Genomic DNA, 15,126 nt, shown 5'->3' with positions numbered 1-15,126 from the left:
ATTTTTTATTCGTTAATATCTTCGTCATCGCTAAGCTACAAAACTCGTCTCCGACTCTCCTGTTCATGAAGTTTCAGATTTTGGTCTTATGTTATACTGAGAATCACTATATGCAGTAAAAATTCGATAATTAAATCTAAAGTGTAGTCTAGTTTTACGATTACATTTGGATATCTAATTAAGATACAACCGTGCAACCTTGAATTGTTGAAATAGAAATGAACGATAAAGAATAAAAGTTATAGTATTATTCTCAAAACTTGAAAATTAGATATCAAACAAATAAGATAAAATTATTATTAATATAAACTTTCTGATTTTAATTATATTTTAAAAAAATTTAATTTATTGAAAGATCTCTGATTAATCTGTTAAAAATATTTTACCGATTACATTCCAATTTGATCGCAAATCCCAATTTTTGTCCAACAATCTTCGATAAATTCTCGACCATCCCGAATCGATAGATCACCCAATTACTTCCCGCTTATTTATACAATCAATAAATCACCGGATTACTTCCCACTTATTTATACAATCATATATATTTGTGCATATAATTTTAGTCTGTTGATTTAATCGCACACAAGTCTAACTTGACAACTAATTAGGTCGGGCAGACGGGGTACTTGCGATTGCAAAAGGAAAGTAGGCAAAAAAGATGAATATATAAAGGTGACATCTTTCAAGTTTATCTTCAGTGTATAATGAGAAAACACACAAGGCCACAAGCACATATTAAATTGTTTATGTCACAAGTTGTTGAGCTGCACTACATTTCCATGCAGCACTAAACTCCATATTGTCCTTATATAAGCACTAGCCTTGATTTCAAAAAGTAGCAACAACACATGCAAGCATGAGTCCCCAGAAGAAACCTCCCCTTTCCCTTCATTGGATGACCTTCATTCTCATCTTGATCTTCATTTTCAACAATATTTCTCAAGCTAGACAACCACAATTTTCTGCAGAAAATCCCCCCTCTGATCAATTTTTCGATGCGAATTTCAGATGGATTCTCGGTCTGCAGCAATTTCAAACTACCCAAATAAAGTTTACAATTTCTTCAGTAGTATCAGGACTTTTGTGCTTTGTAGCAGCCTCAATATCTAGTGCTGGTGGAATTGGTGGAGGAGGACTATTCATACCAATACTAAGTATAGTGGCTGGTTTCGACCTCAAAACTGCCTCGAGTTTATCAGCTTTTATGGTCACAGGAGGCTCAATGGCTAATGTTCTGTACAACACTTTGCTTAGAAGCTCAAATGTTGATGCAAACAAGGGATTGATTGACTATGATATCGCTCTTTTGTCAGAGCCCTGCATGTTATTAGGGGTGAGCATTGGAGTTATTTTGAACCGTGTGATCCCGGAGTGGCTTATTACAATTCTGTTTGATGTTTTTCTTGCTTGGTGTAGCTTTAAGACATGTAGTGCAGGGGTGATCTTCTGGAATTTGGAATCAGAAGATACAAGGAGAAAAGAGTGTGATGGTGTGAGTACTAATTGTGATGAGAATCAAGGGAATGTTGAGTGTGTTTTGGAGCCTCTGTTGGAAAAGGAGGAAAAGGGGGGAATTGCTGCTATTCCATTGGTAAAAGTTGGAATCTTGATTATGGTCTGGTTTTCATTCTTTTTAGTGAATCTTCTTCGTGGAGATAGATATCGACAGGTATGTCCATCTTTCTTTCAAGATTCTTGTTCTAAACCTCTTTGTTAAGGTCCTTGAGGAGTTCTGTGAATTTTGACTATTTCTTTATCTGCAGAGTGTGATAGGTATCAAGCCTTGTGGCGTAAATTACTGGATTATATCATCAACTCAAATCCCTATAGCCATCATCTTCACGATATGGATATTGTTCAGAAGAGAAGGCTGCAATCAGAATCAGAATGCCAATCTGCAGGTACTTGGGGAGTTGAGGTCTCTATACTGCAAATTGCCTTATTTAACACAAGAATAGATGTTAAAATTTAATTTTTGGTGAAGGAAATGGATGTTAAAACTACCTGTGAATCTACACACAAGCTGACATTCCCAGTTATAGCCACACTAGCAGGGGTTCTTGGGGGAACTTATGGAATTGGAGGTGGAATGCTCATAAGTCCATTTCTTCTGCAAATCGGAATATCACCTCAGGTAAGCTCATTTTCCTCTCAGCACAAAGCTAACCAGCTTCACCTATCTTACGCCTCTTTTCTACTTCTACTCGACAGGTAACAGCAGCTACTTGTTCGTTCATGGTGTTTTTCTCGTCAATAATGTCAGCTGTTCAATACTTGATGCTGGGCATGGAACACGCATATAGCGCCCTCATCTACGCTATCATCTGCTTTGTCGCATCACTTGTCGGATTGATGGTAGTGCAGAAAGTGATTAGGAAACATGGGAGAGCCTCTTTGATTGTGTTCTCAGTGGGGATTGTGATGATTCTAAGCACCGTGCTTATGACCAGCTTTGGGGCTATTAATGTCTGGAAGGATTACAAAAGTGGGAGATACATGGGGTTCAAACCACCATGTTAAAGAAAAGCCTGCAATTATGTTGTATCCCCATTGTATGATTATGAAGGAGGAAGCTTAATAATGTTTACCAATGTTTTTATTATAGAGAAAGATGGAGACGGGCAAATTCCACTTTTATAACTCCGACCAGCCTTGGTTGAGTTATCATGTTTTATGGGTCCAGGTCCCAGCATATGATTGCTAGAGGGTTATTATTTAACCCACAGTTTTCCCCCCGTTGGATAAGTTTATGGACGGCCAAGATTTAAAAATATTCTCGTACATCCGGCGCTTAAAAACCGCTATACGTCTGTAGTCTAGCGGTTTTTAAGCGCCGGATGGCGTGAGAAAATTTTCAAATCTTGACCGTCCATGAACTGATCCAACGGTGCGAAAACTGTGTTAAATAACGGCTCTCCAGCCATCATATGGGTACCTGGACCTATGTTTTATGTCTTAAATTGTGGTCCGTTTGAACATACTTGTGCAAACTCTACGGCAACAACAATAATAAAATTAAATTTTAGCTCATGGACATTTCTATAAAAGCAATTACTTATCAGTACCTCTCACTGGTCTAACAAGAAGAAACTAAATATAAGATGTAACGAAGGAAAAAAAAATGTCAACAAGATAGTTAACGAAAGAAAAGAAAATGCATCCTGTCCTGTCTCTTGGGTGATTTCAGGTTTATCGCAGGGAAAACTTAGGCAACTGGGGAATGCAGTACATGATCCTGTGTTGTGTCAACTGCTGCAGGAGGTGTGAATTGCCACATGGGAACTCCAGGATAACCCATAAACGGCACCATCTTGCCTCCAAAAAATTGACCAGGGCCTGGAAATGGAGAAGGAACTGGAGGCGGCATGTAGCCTGGCTGAGGGTGCAAGCCTTTAACTTGCTGTTCCAGTTTCTCTTTCTCTGCCTTCAATTTCTGCTTCTCGTCTCTAAGTTCATTCTTCTCAGCCTACACAAATGAGTTCAGCCAAATTTATGGCACATATATTATGTATTTGCAAGTTACTTTCAGGAAAACCAACAATGTCCAAATTACTTCTACAAGGAGTTTAATCATCAAATAGAGGTAAAGCAGAATGTAAACAAGCATACCTTCAGTTCATTTATCTTATCCTGCAACTCTTCATGTGACTCCTTCAGTTTCTTAGCTTCGTCCCTCAACTGATTAACCATTCGGACGGCATCACTCAATATAACACACTTGTCCATTTTGGGCGGCCTTCCAGGCTCCAAAATAGAACTCAACTCTTGGAACCTTTAGTAATACCATTGGTTAATTTGACACAGTGATAAAATTAGAAAACAGAGGAAAGCATAAAAAAGGGAACAAGAAGGAAGGACAGAGTGCTTGCCTATCATTTAATCTGTCTCTCCTCATTTTCTCTCTGCATGCTTTGGAGTCTGATGCACTGCATGATCCTGACTTCACCCTGTTTAAAAGTTGTACAATTATTCAAGGTCGTGTAGTACAGAGCTGAGGGCGCAGTGCGACTATGAAGTATGAACCAACTTACCAAATTACATCATCAGAAGGCACAAAATTGGTGTCTAGAACATATAATGTAGTGATAATTTCAAAAATAATCAGGGAATCATTAATTCTCTGTCAAAAGCAAGGATTCAAAGAGAATATGGTAAAGATAAATTAGAGGATACAAACCTCTTCCTGGAGCCATGCTCCTTAATTCCATCCGAGTTTCCAAATGATTCAACAAATTCTGCACTGAAAATGACAAGTAAAAAGTATTTAGAGCACACATACATGATAGTCTTTTGGCCCAAAACTGAGCCGAATAATCTGGGAACTGAGGTCTCCAATATTTGGAGGTGCAGGAAACAATTTGGATCAGTATGTAAGATGTTACTGAATTTTAATTTATTAAAGACCAACAGGTTTGACAATTTCGAATCTTTTTGTTACAAATTTCTTGGGTCTACTTCAGTTACGCCCTCTAGACTCTAACTTGTTAAGACAGACTAAGAAAACAGGGGAATGGACATGCAAAATTTGATAGAGTAACTTGTTCTTCCTGTCTGGCTGTCACTCTTCAGCCATCATTACCAGTATTGCAAAAGGATGTCTCGGCTTTAACCTAAGTGCCAACCTAAATGGGATTCTCTCACACATGTAATGTTGCCTTAGAGCTATGAAGCACGAGCGCAGGTGCGGGGATTTACGGTGCAGGTATACGGAATTCAGCAAAAAAAAAAAGAAAAAAAAAAAGAGAAGGGGATTTGGGTGTAGGTGATACGGCAATTAAAAAGAAATTGAAAAATATATATTATATATCTAATTAATTAACAAAACAAAGGAGTAGCATTCAAATTAAACCAAATACATAGGTTCATCATCATACTTAATAAATAAAAGACATAACTTTTCAATTTTCATTTATTGAATACAGATGTATATTATTATAAATCACATTTACTTAGTTGCGACTTGCAAAAATTAAACAAATAATTCAGTTGCAACTTGCACTAGTCAAGTATATACAGTCAACAAATGCAGCAGTACAGCACACAAAAATTGAAGAAGATAAAGGTCTCAAACTCGTATATACGTGTATATATACATACGGACACAGTCATAGCATACAATACACATTAAATACATATTATACACAACTACTTGCAGTATTCAAGGAAGAAGAGGAAGAGAAGAGAAGGAAACATCACAGTGGCTGAAGGTAGTGAATCGCGATGAATCGCCCTCTCCTTCCGATTAGGGTTCAGTTTGTAGTTCATAGTGTTTTTCTTTAAAAGTCAAGTTTTTTGTTGACTGCAAAATTAAGTAAAATGCCCTCCCCGCACCCCCGTGAATCCCCGACCCAATACGCTGGGATATGCCATGTGGCGCACCCAGGTGCACCAAAACAAAGTGCCGCACCCGTGCTTCATAGCCTAAGAGTAACTGCATACAAACTACAATGTCTAAAATATATATGTTCACAGATTTTAAACAGAAAATACTAGTACTAGGCAAATTTTTTAAATAGAAGTGCAAATGCTTCCACCATACTATCTGATTTTTATTGCTTGTAACAGTAAATCTGATATGATTTGGTTTACGTTTATTTGCTGCACTAGTCAAACCAAATATTGTAATATTAGGATTCCTAAGAGACTCGCTGACACTGCCTTAAGGGATATATACTGAAGAGCTAATCTACTGCCTAGCATTTATCAAAATACTGTGACCATGATAGGCAGCAATCAAATATGCCATATCCATTATGTGCAGACTCCATGTTGTCTTGTTCACACATCTCCATCAATAATGACTTTTTCCATCTCTGTACATATAATATACAATGACTCTGCAATCGAGATATTCCCTTACGAAACTAACCGGTCTGAACGTAAAGTTTTCAAAACTAACCAGCCTACGTTCAACTTTTCAAAACTAACCAGCCTAATTCAACAAAACTCGGGCGACCCCAACTGAAAAATTTCCCCTGCACCGGACGCCCTCGTCAGGGGCGACCTCAGTAGTTTTTTTTCACCGTGCAGGACGCCCTTGTCAGGGGCGACCCCTGCTGAACAGCCGTGACGTGGTCGACCCTATCACGGGCGACCACGTGTGCTCCTTTTTCGCTTAAAACCCCAGCCATCAGCCCCAAAACACCACAAAACACACACATTTCATACACAAGCACTGCACTGCCGAAGTGAAAGAAAAGGAGGAGAAGAGAAAAGAGGGAAAAGAGGGAGAATAGGGAGAAAATAGAGGTCGCCCGAGGCTCACAATCGAGATTTAGCGCGGCTTAATACCAAATCAAATTCGAAATCTTATTTAAGGTACTATCTCGATTCTCTCTAAATTAGTGTATATATATATATAATGACTTGATTTGGACTAATTTGTTGTTTGATTAGCTTGATTTGCATGTTATAAGATCGGTTAGTTTAATGATTGTGCCTTGAGATTTGTTATTACATTTAGATTTTTAAATTTGTTAAATATTTTTAAGATTTATAATTGAAATTAAGGCTAATTTATAGATTTGATATGTTGGAATTTTAGATTTTGTAGGTAGAAAATTAATTTGAAATGAAGAGAATTAAATTTGAAATAAAATATAAAATTCGAATTAAAAAATATTATGGATAATTTTTAAATTTGGTAGTACATTATGATTTTTAAATTTGTTAAAAAATTTAAAGATTTATAATAGAAATTAAGGATAATTTATAGATTTGATATGTTGGAATTTAAGATTTTGTGCTTTTTAGATTTTGTAGGTAGTAATTAAATTTAGTTGGAGAGAAAAAATATAATATAATATTCGAATTAAAAAGATATTGAGAATATAATATTCGAATTAAAAAATATTCGAATTAAAATATATTAAAATATAATATTCGAATTAAAAATATAATATAATATTCGAATTAAAATATAATATAATATAATATTCGAATTAAAAAATATTCGAATTAAAATATATTAAAATATAATATTCCAATTAAAAATATAATATAATATTCGAATTAAAATATAATATAAAATAATATTCGAGTTAAAATATATTCGAATTAAAATATATTAAAATATAATATTCGAATATAAAATATATTGAGAATTAAAAAGATATTGAGAATATAATATTCGAATATAAAATATATTGAGAATTAAAAAAATTAGAAATAAAATAAAATATTCGGATAAAAAAGATATTAATAGCTAATATTAAAAAAAATCGATTTATATTAATATTATTAGCATAAAACAAAATTATATTAAAATTCGATTTATAATAATAAAAATTCGAAAAAAAGCAAAATAATCGAATTAAAATAAAAATTTCGAACTATATTAATAAAAATCTTTATTATATTAATAAATAATTCGAATATATGAAATTTCGAGAATTAGAATATTTATGAAATTAAGAGAATTAAAATAAATAGGAAATTCGAACAAAAATTAATTTAAGGTACGCTCTCGATTCTCTCTAAATTAATGTGTGTATATATAATGACTTGATTTGGATTAATTTGTTGTTTTATTAGCTTGAGTTGCATGTTATAAGATCGGTTAGTTTATTGATTGTGGCTTGAGATTTGTTATAATTGAAATTAAGGCTAATTGAAATTAAGGCTAATTTATAGATTTGATATGTTGGAATTAAGGCTAATTGAAATTAAGGCTAATTTATAGATTTGATATGTTGGAATTTAAGATTTTGTGCATGTTAGATTTTGTAGGTAGTAATTTAATTTAGTTAGAAACAAAAGCTTTGAATTCGAATTACAAATATTATGTTGGAATGAGATTTTGTATATATACAAAAGCTTTGAATTCGAATTATAAATATATTTGAAAATTGTTGGCGCAGATGGATCCTGCAGCTTATCATCCCGGGCCGGTTAACGGCACTTTGATGACATTGCAGGACACGCATAGGTCCACTTTTGTGTGGAACAGTAGTACGGTAATGACTTGATGGACTGTTGTTTATTAAAGTTAATGTTTGCTTCACTATAAACTGCTGACAAGTTCCTGTATTTTTAATTGCAGGACATTCCTGATCTTAGAGTCAGGACGAACTTCGGTGAGTACTGGAATGTAGTTGATCAAACCAGGCCGCCTCAGGCGATAATATATGCTATTAATGATGCGGGCTTTGAGTGGGTGTTCAGGTTGGGTCAGGTCAAGCATGACAGGGGCTTGATTACTGCTTTTATCGAGAGGTGGCGTCCAGAGACGCACACTTTTCATCTACCTTTCGGGGAGGCCACCATTACACTGGAGGATGTCCATCACATTCTCGGGTTACGAACCACTGGCCGGCCATTTATTCTACATGGCTTCACCACCACAGCTCGCGAGAGATTGGCCATGATACGCAATGTTCTTGGACTGACTCCCGAGGCGGCTGATGTGAGGAAGAACTGCTTGAGGGTCGGTTGGTTGATTGATAACTTTGGCGACTGTGCCCGGTTGGACGAGGCAGCGGAGGATTTTGATGAGTAGACTATCTTTCACATCAGGGCACACCTACTGTGTGTTATTGGATCGTTGTTTCCTGATAGCAGCGGGAACTATGTGAATCTCAACCTCCTTTGGATGCTACGTGACTTGCAGAGCGTAGATGGTTATAGCTGGGGGAGTGCTGTTCTTGCATACCTTTATAGGAAGATGTGCGATTCCACCCATAAAGTCACAAAAAACTTCGCTGGATACGCCACGTTAGTACAGGTACGCATTTACTATCATTTTATTTTTCAAGTTTTTCTTCATATATATTTTGATGTGCACATATATGTATGTACCTTCACACTAGGTGTGGATATACGAGCGGTTCCCTACATTAGCTCCCCGACACACGGCCACACCCCTGATTATCTACCCACTTGCGCTAAGGTTTGTAATATGCTACTCTTCTCGTAATCGCAATAAGTTTGTATATCCTCCAGTTTGTGCACATGTACTAGTTCACACGTATAATATAAACATTTTGTTGTAGGTGGACAGGGCCGTTTACCCGTACTGAGGTGCCGCACGGTCAGCGTCGTATCACCCGGTACGAGCTGGATAACATGATTGAGGCAAATTTTCGGTGGAGGCCGTATGCACATTTTGATGACGAGCATCAGCCTGAGTATGATTTGTACCTGCGTTGGACTGCTCCTACGCCTTTAATGTACATGGCCTATGTGGAGTGGTGTTATACTGATAGGGTGACGAGGCAGTTCGGGTTCGTGCAGGACATACCCACATCCTCTCCACGTGCGAATCATAGTAACCTGCACACCATTGTCAACGAGGCCATTAACTGGGAGGGCGCCAGGGAGTCTCACACTCGTATATGGGATAGGTCCCTTGAGCGAGCTCTTACATCTCCCCCACTCATGTTTGGCGAGGGTTGCACTGCGGCATACATGCCTTGGTTTCTTGCAGTGACACGTAGATACATTGTAAACCCCGTCTATTGGAGGACTGCAGAGGCTTTCCAGGGCACACAGAGCGCCACACAGGCACTGGTAAACTCCCTTGTAACTGTTCTTCTAACTTCCTTCCATTACTATGCTAGCTTATTTTCTATATGTTCTGTTATAACTATTCTTCATCTGATTATGTCTTCACATGGCTGTTAACAGGAGGATCAGCTTGTAGATATGGAGAGTGCCATTGACCCTGCTACCCTGGATCTTGCTCGGGCACAGAGGATTGTACAGGGGTTGTTAGGACGTTTTAGGGGTTCAAGAAACCCTAGCAGACACAGAGGACGGCCACCAGTTACACCAGTTGAGCCGGAGCCAGGCACGTACTACACTCACGTGGCCAGTGGTAGCTCAGACACGGGAGGTTGGTCACACCTGGTTGGCACTTCTTCTTCGCCGGTTGGGGATGTAGCGGGTACTTCTAGGGCGGATGGATGGGACTCCTGGCCCGCGTCGACGGTCAGGCCATCTACATATGCAGGGGATGACTACGAGGGTGGTCCACGTGGCTTTACGGTCAGATCAGAGGATGACCAGGACATGTCTGCTGAGCGTCAGTCGCAGGAGTCATACCAGTTCCAGGATGCAGATGCTTATCGTCCTGACATGTCTTTCCTGAGGGATCAGTACACCACACCTCCGCCACAGGTCCCGGTGCCGTCATTTGCTAGCCAGTCCTACATCTTCGGGGCACCCGCGTTTCCATTCGCACCGCCACCAGAGAGGTCCACTCCTACTCCTATACAGATGTCCACTTTTGCTTCGTACACTGGTGAGAGTAGTCCATGGGCGCCCCCCAGCACAGCAGTACCAGGGCACTCCGAGGCCGAGGAGCAACCTGAGGATGAGCATCGACAGCAGCCACCTAGAGCTGCGAAGGGAAAGGGTCGAAGATGTCACACCGGAAGCCACATCTTCGGCCATAAGAAGAAGTAGGATTTCCCTCGTATGTAGTTTGTTTATGGTTATGTACCTGACCATGTACTCGTACGTTTTTATTTCTTGATCTGATTATGTACTCTTAGTCTAGTAGATCGGTTGTTACGTTATTATGCAGTTCTTGTGCTTTTCTTCATTCTTATGTCATAATGTTTTATAATGATTCAAGCATTGAAATTCATAAGGACAATAAAGGAAACCTAACATAACATAATAAACGACAGAACACTAAAACACATACACATGTTGATCTTTCTCGAAACCAGTAAAACTGACTTTATTTGGACTAAACTTTACATATATCAAATAACTGAAAAAAATAATATAAAATTTGAATTACTTGAACAACAAAAGTTGAGACATTACATATAAGATACAATACATATAGTAATGGGGGTGATCTTGTGGAGAAAATACCTAACTCAAAGGGATTTCTTCAAAGAATTTGAGATGGGTCAGAACTTCAAGAATCTGTGTACTCTGCTTTTACAAGTACAAAGTGGGAAAAAGTGAGACATAAATAAAAATTTGGTTTAAGAATCGTGTGACTTTTGAGATGTACCCACTATAGGTAAACGGCATTCTATTTAGATATTGTTTGTTCGAATTTTCCTTTTTTATGTATTTTGTTTACTTATTATCGGTAATTACCAAGTCCTTGGAACCTTCAAAACAGATAGAGGTTTTATTATATTTGTCAAAAGAAAAGTTTTATTATTTGTTTTCGATCTATTTGTACTTAACTCTAATAACTAAATATATAGATAATTTTTAGTAATTAAAAATAGAATAAAAACAGATAGACTAACATGTATATGTACTTAATTTCATATTAATATTTTGAAGATATTAGCATAGAATGATAAATATACATTTCTACTACCCATTTATAAAAGAAATATTATAAAATATAAATCTTTACGCAAAAAGATAATTAATCAGTTAATAAGATTTAATCAAATCAATATACAGTAAGAAAACATTCTTATGCAAAATTTAAAATTACTTTTTAATTTCAAATTTTAAAAAATTTCCCGATTAATCCGCGACCGAACAACGATTAATCGGCGATTAATCCCGATTAATCGCCGACTTTTAGAACGCTGGTGCTAAGATATATATTATTTCATGTTATTAATTATATTTATTTCACAAAACAAATAAAATTTGATTTTAAATAAAATATTTAATACAGTAAAAAAGTAATTGCGTATACAATTTTTGGAAAAAAGGTCGGGTAGGGGACGCCCCTGTGGAGGGCGACCTGCCCACGGAGAAAATCAATGGGGGTCGCCCTCGTCAGGGGCGACCGGCCCTGGGGAAATTTCATGCATGGGTCGCCCGACTTTTGTTGAATTAGGCTGGTTAGTTTTGAAAAGTTGAACGTAGGCTGGTTAGTTTTGAAAACTTTACGTTCAGACTGGTTAGAAATGTAAGGGAGCCGCACTTTTCTCCCCAACTGTCTGGCTCAAATCCATGGCCCTTGGATCTACCTCATTCAACACACTTGACTTTCCTCTCAACTAATTACAATATGAGTTATAGGAAATTGAGAACCTTTAGAAAGTTTCAGATGGAACTCCAAGCAATTTAATTACATTACTGCACAATGTCAATCACAAAAGCTGAAAATTACTAGGCAAATCACTTTAACTGGTAATGAACCCTAACTCTCTCTTTTTCAGGATAGCACGATATTCCCTTTTCTAGGTAAAGCGATCACCGAACATTCTTGAAGTCGAAAAACATAGAACTGGTTTTGGCTAATCCTTTATGTTGTGTTTTGTTGCGGTGAATGAATTTGGAAGGAATGGAATGAAAATTTCAACTATGTTCATAATTTTCATTCCTTCCTCCATTCCATTCCTTACACCCTATACCAGAGATCACACCCCAATTTGAGAAGAATGCTTCATTCCCTCCTATGCTCAATTTCTTTCCAAATCTCATCATAACAATTTTGCACTCACTCAATTTTTTTTCAAAACTTCCCTTCTACCTCTGTTATCTTCATTAAAACAGTGCAAATTTGTTTCCACTCTGACCATATTTCATTCCCTCCATTCTGGCATCTCAAATCTGATTGGAAATGCAAACTTGAGGCCCGATCAGGGTAGTACTGAATTCCAACTTCAGCCCGATATAACTAACTATCTAATCAGAAATGACAATCAACACCTCTAAAGACATGAGTCATTCACTCAATTACTAAAGACAGTTTCTAGCACAGTAATCAAATCCCTCCTACATCTTATTCTTTCTCCTCAAATGAATGTCTTTAATAATATGCTCATGTAGTTCATCACAAACTATTATCTATGAAAGTAAATTTTGTACAAACAGATGTGATACAAATCACACATCCATTAAACACCTGAAAGAACAAAAACCCATCCCAAAGATCCAATTTTTAACCACAAAAGACAATAAAACTCGCAAAAATCCACAAAAAATCAAATCTTTAAAAACAAAATGTCATTTTTTTCAAGAAAATGAAGAAACACAAACCTCAAGACAGTAGAATCAGGAAACGCATTGGTGGGCCATTGAAACCTAGGTTCAAGAGAAGGAAGATGACCACCAGGAACAGGAACATCGTCGAGCAATCCACAATCAAACATCCAATTGGGGTTATTCTCCGGCGACACCATCTTTTCCGGCGAGAGCGCAGATATAAAAATCACCGGAAAATGGGAGAGAAATATAATAGTAGAGGAGAATAAAATAATAAGAAGATATTGTTTGTTGGTTATGGGGTATATGTTTGGTTAGGGATGTGCGTGGTGCGGTTTGGTGCGGTTTGCACCTAAAACCGCAACCGGAACCACAAAGTGCGGTTTCTAAAATTCAAAACCGGAACCGAACCAAATAGCATTGGTGCGGTTCGGTTTTGAAAATGAGTGGTTTCGGTTTTACGTGGTGCGGTTCGGTTTTCAAACCGTTCGTAAAGAGTCCGATAAGCTCTCGAATGCTAGAACCTTTAACAAATTTAAAATAAGTATATCAAACTAAGGATATTAGTGTTAAGAGGATAAAGGAAGTTTTCATTCAAGATGCGGCGAGGCTATGGCACAGACCACTGCGAGGATGGGAATTGGAGGCGGTGGAAGAATTTGTAGACCTATTGAGAATATTGTGTTGGTAGAAGCTGAAGACAAAGTGGAATGGAGACATGGGTCTGGGAAGTATTCTGGGACTGGACACTCTGCATACTATTTATATAATTAGATATTTTTTATATTAGATATAATTTATATATTATCTCTAAATATATAAAATAAATAAATATAAATATTATTGCGGTTCGGTTCGGTTTCTATTCGGTTTTAAAATTTCTAGAAACCAAAACCAAAACCAAAGCATCGGTGCGGTTTTGTTTCGGTTCGGTTTTTATTTGGTGCGGTTTTATTCGGTGCGGTTTCATGCGGTTTTTGCGGTTTTTGGTGCGGTTTTAATTTTCGGTTCGGTTTCTGCTCATCCCTATGTTTGGTTGCGTGGGGAAAGTTGAAAAGGAGTTTTGTGGTGTAATGTTGAGTTGGTGGCGGACTCTACTCCAAAGACTTCTTCTTCGCTTCCTGGCAACTCCCAATTTGTATTTACCAACACAAATTAAATCAGCAGATATATTCAAGTTTATATGACTCTCCAAGTTAATTTTTTTCATGTATTTTAAAATATAAAATATATATATATATTTAGAGCATTTTCAAAGACGATAAGCAAAATAATTAATTATATTGATAATATAACTTTTTTACTAAAATAAAGATATGTATTTCAATATAGTGTTTTGTAATTATTATTTGGTAAAATCATACGTAAGAAGTATATTGGTTGAACAAATATAACTCATCAAATATAATTTTCATTTTTAGGGGGGTGTTTGGCAATAGGGTATAAGTCCAACTTCTGAGTTTATAAGTTTGAAACGCTTATTTATACCGTTTGTGTAAAAAGTCGAGAAGTACTTAAAATAAGTTAGAATTACTTAGTTTTTGTTTCAGGATTTCTACCTATTTCCCGAACAGTTTAATCACTTATAAGTCTTAACTTGCTTCTGATTCACTTTAAGTAACAAGCACTTATTTTAAATTCACTCAAACGGCCACTTAATTAATGAATGATCGGAGGGCTTCATATTTTAGATATCTTCTAAAACTGCACAAATTGATTTTAAGCCACGGAATGATATTCTCGCGTTTAAGCAATCAAGCGATATTTAAGTAAAAATTTTAAATGTGTCATTAATTGGATTAATAACATATGTTTAAATATTTAATTATAATATTAATATATTTAAAAAGTAAAATTATGTTATGATAAGATTTTAATTATATAATATTCTTAATAAAAAATTTATTAATTTTTAACATAATTATAATTATATTATTAAAAAAATTAGCAAGTTAACATTATTTTTACTGCTTAATCCACTTAATAGTATGTTTAGTATTTAAAACGGTTAATCATTCTCTCAGTACAAAATCAAAACGCTTTAGATAATGATTAGGCGGCCGCTTAATAGGTTTTTTTTAGAACACTGCTTATGAATTATATTTTTCCTACCTTTTTTACAAAAAATTGAAAAGTCAGATTTTTTTGAGGAAAAAAATTAAGAAATATCATATCCAACATTTTTTATTATGTTGAAATATAATAAAAAAATCAATTACAGGACAATAAAATATTATTTTTTAATCTATTTTGACACATCAG

At 36.2% G+C, this 15,126-nt stretch overlaps 2 protein-coding genes and 1 long non-coding RNA gene across 3 annotated transcripts; 2 read left to right on the top strand and 1 right to left on the bottom strand.

Moving 5' to 3' along the window:
* Positions 1–736: 736 nt before the first annotated feature.
* Positions 737–2,643, top strand: LOC108203758 (sulfite exporter TauE/SafE family protein 5). Its single transcript, XM_017372909.2, has 4 exons — positions 737–1,672; positions 1,767–1,904; positions 1,988–2,137; positions 2,215–2,643. Exons 1-4 carry the CDS (start codon positions 860–862, stop codon positions 2,521–2,523), a joined length of 1,410 nt encoding a protein of 469 aa, XP_017228398.1. The 5' UTR covers positions 737–859; the 3' UTR covers positions 2,524–2,643.
* Positions 2,644–3,013: 370 nt separating this feature from the next.
* Positions 3,014–13,180, bottom strand: LOC108203763 (transcription factor bHLH115). Its single transcript, XM_017372919.2, has 5 exons — positions 12,919–13,180; positions 4,181–4,243; positions 3,873–3,950; positions 3,613–3,775; positions 3,014–3,469 (listed from the first exon to the last, which is right to left on the bottom strand). The coding sequence occupies exons 1-5, from the start codon at positions 13,059–13,061 to the stop codon at positions 3,209–3,211; spliced, it is 708 nt and encodes a 235-aa protein (XP_017228408.1). The 5' UTR covers positions 13,062–13,180; the 3' UTR covers positions 3,014–3,208.
* On the top strand, positions 8,618–9,111 carry LOC135149905 (uncharacterized). The gene is made up of 3 exons (XR_010288168.1): positions 8,618–8,725; positions 8,811–8,890; positions 8,994–9,111. It is a non-coding gene; the product is annotated as an uncharacterized LOC135149905 (long non-coding RNA).
* Positions 13,181–15,126: the final 1,946 nt, after the last annotated feature.

The sequence above is a fragment of the Daucus carota genome, chromosome 1, assembly GCF_001625215.2.
Source record: "Daucus carota subsp. sativus chromosome 1, DH1 v3.0, whole genome shotgun sequence".
Taxonomy (NCBI): Eukaryota; Viridiplantae; Streptophyta; class Magnoliopsida; order Apiales; family Apiaceae; genus Daucus; species Daucus carota.
This window is presented reverse-complemented; position numbering and strand designations above follow the sequence as displayed.

Coding starts and splice junctions, on each gene's coding strand:
- LOC108203758 (XM_017372909.2), top strand. CDS start 860: ATGAGTCCCCAGAAGAAACCTCCCCTTTCCCTTCATTGGATGACCTTC. Junction 1,673..1,766: donor GTGGAGATAGATATCGACAG/GTATGTCCATCT, acceptor CTTTATCTGCAG/AGTGTGATAGGTATCAAGCC. Junction 1,905..1,987: donor ATCAGAATGCCAATCTGCAG/GTACTTGGGGAG, acceptor TTTTTGGTGAAG/GAAATGGATGTTAAAACTAC.
- LOC108203763 (XM_017372919.2), bottom strand. CDS start 13,061: ATGGTGTCGCCGGAGAATAACCCCAATTGGATGTTTGATTGTGGATTG. Junction 4,244..12,918: donor CCTGATTCTACTGTCTTGAG/GTTTGTGTTTCT, acceptor TGTCATTTTCAG/TGCAGAATTTGTTGAATCAT. Junction 3,951..4,180: donor GAGCATGGCTCCAGGAAGAG/GTTTGTATCCTC, acceptor ACTTTTAAACAG/GGTGAAGTCAGGATCATGCA.